The sequence below is a fragment of the Gekko japonicus genome, unplaced genomic scaffold (assembly GCF_001447785.1).
Source record: "Gekko japonicus isolate JY-2015 unplaced genomic scaffold, Gekko_japonicus_V1.1 scaffold3723, whole genome shotgun sequence".
NCBI lineage: Eukaryota > Metazoa > Chordata > Lepidosauria > Squamata > Gekkonidae > Gekko > Gekko japonicus.
The window spans coordinates 18,414-23,141 of NW_015166543.1; the positions used below are offsets into that span (position 1 = coordinate 18,414).

Consider the following 4,728-nt stretch of genomic DNA (forward strand, 5'->3'; position numbering starts at 1 on the left):
AGACCCCTGAGGGTCTGGCTACATTTCCACAAGCCACCGGGATGCCAGATGATTAGAGAGTGCCCAAATCATATGTACAGTGTTGAGCAGTTATTGAGGAAGGATTTTTTTTTAATGACCTGCCCTCTTCAGAGTGTCAGCCAGGGTGATTAATGCCGTGGCTCAGCTGCTGCTTGGCATGCAGAAGGGTCCCAGGTTCAATCCCCGTCATCTCCAGTTAAAAGGATCAAGTAGAAGATGGTGTGAAAGACCTCTGCCTGAGATCCTGGAGAACAGCTCCTAGTCTTAAGTAGAAAATACTGACCGTGATGGACCAAGGGTCTGATTCAGTATAAGAAAGTAGATGGGTCACAGTAAAAACCAACTAAGGCTAGCAAATACCTTGACAATATGTGCAGGATATAAAAGAACATATATTTAAATAACTTTCAAACCTTTTCCTATTTGAAGTTACTTATAATAATTTAAGCAGACAGTTGTCTTAAAGAACAATGACAAAGAAAGGGTTGTTTTTTTTAAAATCAATGCTAAGTGCAAACAAAACATGCAACCAGTGTTCCCTCTAAGATGAGTTAGTGTGAGCCAACTCACCGTTTTTTAGCCTCCAGCTCACACATTTTTGTCTTCGCTCAGGAAGGATGGCTCCAGACCAAACCAATTTATGCAGTAGCCGAATCGCTCGCTCACAAGTTTAATGCCAGTGGCTCACAAAGTAGAATTTTTGCCCACAAGACTCCACAGCTTAGATGGAACAGTGCATGCAACTCAGGTACAGTTATGCACATAAGCGTCTGACCGTCTAAGTGTACAATAGTACAAATTTCTCAATGAAAAAACTCCAAAGACGTGCTTAAACATATAAAAATGACACCACTAATATTGAACTCCAAATTACTTTGACGAAGTATAAGGCACCTTCATGTGTGTAGAATACTGGAGACCAAATGTATAGTTAAAGCGATTGCCTAACTGCCTTAGCCCACGGCCCAAAGAGACTGAGAATGTGCAAAATGCATCTCTCCCCCCTCCCCTGGAATAACCCCAGCCAGCCCATAACTCCACTCATCGGGGGCTTCAGCGGCAGCTTACTTGGGTTGTTCCAAGGAGTGGCATTCCTCCTTCAGATGTGCTGAAGACCCATCTTAAATAGCCTCAAAAAAAATTGCTCAGGCCAGGCTTTAGCAAGCCTCTGGGGAAGAAGAAGTCCACACCTGAGGAGGAGAAAAAGAGTTGGTTTTATACTCCATCCTTCGATACCCAAAGGAGTCTCGAAGTGGCTTACAGTCGCCTTCCTCTCCCCGCTACAGACACCCTGTGAGGTAGGTGGGGCCGAGAGAGCTCTGAGAGAATGTGTGACTGACCCAAGGCCACCCAGCTGGCTTCAAGCGGAGGAGGAGCCGGGAATCAAACCTGGCTCTCCAGATTAGAGTCAGGCTCTCTTAACCACTACACCACAATCAGTTCATTCTCCTCAGCATGTGCATGATGTCCCCCATGTCTGTCTAGTGTGTATTTATTGAAGTCCATGTGGTGGTTCTTCCCCATGCTTATCCTCACAGCTTCTCTGTGAGCTGGGTTAGGTGGACTGGCCTAGGTGACCCAGCAAACTTTTAAGTAGCCTGGGAATTTGGACCCGGCCCTCTGAGCCCCTGGTCCCAGTGTTTAAATTGCTGCTTTTCAGTTGCCTGATGAGCACAGAAAAGTGACTCCAAGGTATTTTGCTTGTTGGGCTTTCTTTCCTTTCAGAAGTCCCATTGCAACCAAGCAGACCAGCCTCTGATTTCTCAAGCCACTTGCAAGGTGTCCCCCCACCCCCCCCCGAGCCATTTCCCAAATCAAAATTCCTCCCCAGCATTTGGAGGTGACGGCATGGTGGGGAAGAATTATCCTTGCGTGCGCAGTGCTGTGGGCCGGATCCCTGTAGCTTGGCCCCATAAGCATATCTGTGGCCTAGAGAGCGGAACGGAGTCACTCATGCGATGACCAAGTTATTCCAGGAGGTCAGAGGTCAGACACCAGAGCAGGGAAGGCTGTGACTTTCCCGCTAGAAGATCAGATCTGGTGATGTCATGTGGGAGGGGCATGGGGCGGGGTGGGTGGAGCTCTCTCTTTTTGTGTGTGTTCAGCAGCACATTAGGAGATGGTATTTGTCGAAAGGCTAAAGGGAAGGTGGGAACCTCCCGAGGCAGGTGAAAGCAAACTTCCTAGAGGGAAGTTGTCACAAGGATCCAGAGGAACCTGTTTGGAAAGTGGTTTTCAGTCCAGTGAAAGAGCAACGCGGTGGGTGGGTGGTGCCAGGATGCCGCGGCGACAGTGGGGCACGGCAGTTCACGCTCTCAAGAGAGGGAGGCAGCAAAGTCTGAGCTCTTGGCAAGCCAGGCAAGAGCAGTCTTGAACCCCACTCTCAGCCTGGGACTCTCTGGCCTTCCGGAGTCCCAAAGGCCTGCAGTTCAGCCTGTCCCAGCACCACGGGCACCCGGTGGATCCTCTTTGAGGGACTGGCTGTTCATCTCGGAGAAGCGGTGGGGTAGGCCTCCTTCTCCTTCCGGCATCAAGTGCCTGGATGCCCTCTCATTTCTTTCTGAAAGAACTGGAGACAGGGACTCCAGGACAGCTGTCTTTTACGGGGAATCCTAAGCAGCCTTAACGTGAAAGCAAGTTCCATCAGGGCTTGAGTCTGGAGAATCATGGAATAGATTCACACCGAGTTGGAAAGGGGCCCTAGAGGCCACCTAGTCCAACCCGCTGCTCAATGCAGGATCAAGTTAAAGCATCCCTGCTTCAAGACGGCCAGGGAGGGGGAGCTCACCACCTCCCCAGGCAGCTGATCCCACTGTGGCACAACTCTGACTGTCAAAAAGTTTTCCCTAATATCCAGCTGGTACCTTCCCGCCCTGAATTTAAACCCATGATTGTGAGTCCTCTCCTCTGCTGCCCACAGGAACAGCTCCCTGCCCTCCTCTAAGGGACAGACCTTTAACATTTGTACTTCAAGAGAGCCATCCTGTCCCCCCTCAGCCTCCTCTTCTCCATACTGAACATGCCCAAGAAGTCCCTCAGCCTTTCCTCGCAGGACTTCTTGGTCTCCAGGCCTCCAATTGTCCTCGTCGCTCTCCTCTGCAGCCGCCCCATTCTGTCCACATCCTTTTAGAAGTGAGGCCTCCAGAACTGCACACAGGACTCCAGGTGCAGCCTGACCAAGGCAGTGTACAGCGATATCTTGCTTGCCTTGACCTGGCTGGCCCAGGCTAGCCCGATCCCATCGGCTCTCGGAAGCGAAGCAGGGTCAGCCCCGACCGGTATTTGGATGGGTGACCACCAAGGCAGTCCAGGGTCACTACACAGAGGCAGGCCAGGGCAAAACACCGCCGTGCATCTCTCGCCTTGAGAACTCCCAGGGCTGCCAGGAGTCAGCTGCAACTTGACGGCACTTCCCACCCCACGCGGAAAAGCTTGTCTAGAGTCACAGCCGTTGATTCTAGAGGGTGGTAAGGGGCAGTGAAAGACAATGTCTAGGGAGCTCAAGACACATGAGGGGCAGTGAAAGACAATGTCTAGGGAGCTCAAGACACATGAAGCATGAGTCCCACAACAACCTTGCGAGGGAGGGTAGGCTGTGAGAAAGAGTGGTTGGCCTAGGAGAGACCATTTGGGGGTTCCGAAAATCAAGGTCTCCCACCCTCTTTGTTTACTACCCTCCTTTCCCTGTTTTGTACATTAGGGTTTGGAAAAAAACACACACACCAGGGCCTACACAGAACGGATGCAAAGGAATGTGGCAGTCACGTCCGACAGAGTGAATTGACAAGAGTGGCACTGGTGTTGCCAAGACTATTATGGGTGTGGACATCAATCTTTGCACAGAAACACTTCCTAGTAATACTTTTAGGGGGTCAATGAAAACCTAGCAGTTCTAGAACTGGCTCCTGCGGTCTTCTAATAAAGAAAAAAAAGAGAATGTTGGAGAGTTATTTAGCACCTAATTTTTTTTTGTTCGTTTTCTTAAATTTTTATCCCCAGGTTAAGGAACTCGTGCTTGACAACTGTAGGTCAAATGAAGGCAAAATCGAAGGTCTCACAGATGAGTTTGAAGAGCTGGAATTCTTAAGTACAATCAACGTCGGCCTCACCTCGGTTGCAAACCTACCAAAGTTAAACAAACTCAAGAAGGTAGGTGGATGCTCTGGTCCTTGCTGTTTTCTACATATAAGGGGACCTTGTGCCAAGTATTCCGGTTTTCCTTGTGACCGGGGACTCAAACTTTGGCCAAACCTTTTTCCCTCTCAGCTCGAGTTAAGCGACAACAGAATGTCAGGAGGGCTGGAAGTACTGGCAGAAAAATGTCCGAACCTCACGCATCTAAATCTAAGCGGCAACAAAATCAAGGATCTCAGTACAATAGAACCGCTGGTAAGTGTATGCAAAATTGGCCCGGGAAAAATGAATGCCGGGACCACTGTGGGTTGGGGGCATAACAGAGCCAGTTTGGTGTCGTGGTTAACTCTAATCTGGGAGAACTGGGTTTGGTTCCCCACTCCTCCACTTGCACCTGCTGGATGACCTTGGGCAAGCCATAGTTCTGTCAGAGCTGTTCTTGAGAAAAAGCAGTTTCTGTCAGAGTTCCTCAGCCCCGCCTACCTCACAGGGTGTCTGTTGTAGGGAGGGGGAAGGGAAAGGAGTTTGTAAGCTGCTCTGTACTCCTCCTCCTCCTCCTCCTCCTCCTCCTCC

General features: G+C 50.0%; 1 protein-coding gene across 1 annotated transcript in view; it reads left to right on the forward strand.

The window, feature by feature from the left end:
- Nucleotides 1-703: 703 nt before the first annotated feature.
- ANP32A (acidic nuclear phosphoprotein 32 family member A) overlaps nucleotides 704-4,728 on the forward strand; it is a gene marked incomplete at its 5' end in the record, with an annotated part of 11,179 nt that continues 7,154 nt past the window's right edge. The window contains 3 exons of the mRNA XM_015412334.1: nucleotides 704-769; nucleotides 4,021-4,170; nucleotides 4,288-4,410. Of these exons, the coding sequence (XP_015267820.1) occupies nucleotides 704-769; nucleotides 4,021-4,170; nucleotides 4,288-4,410 (339 nt within the window). The remainder of the gene's footprint in view (nucleotides 770-4,020; nucleotides 4,171-4,287; nucleotides 4,411-4,728) is intronic.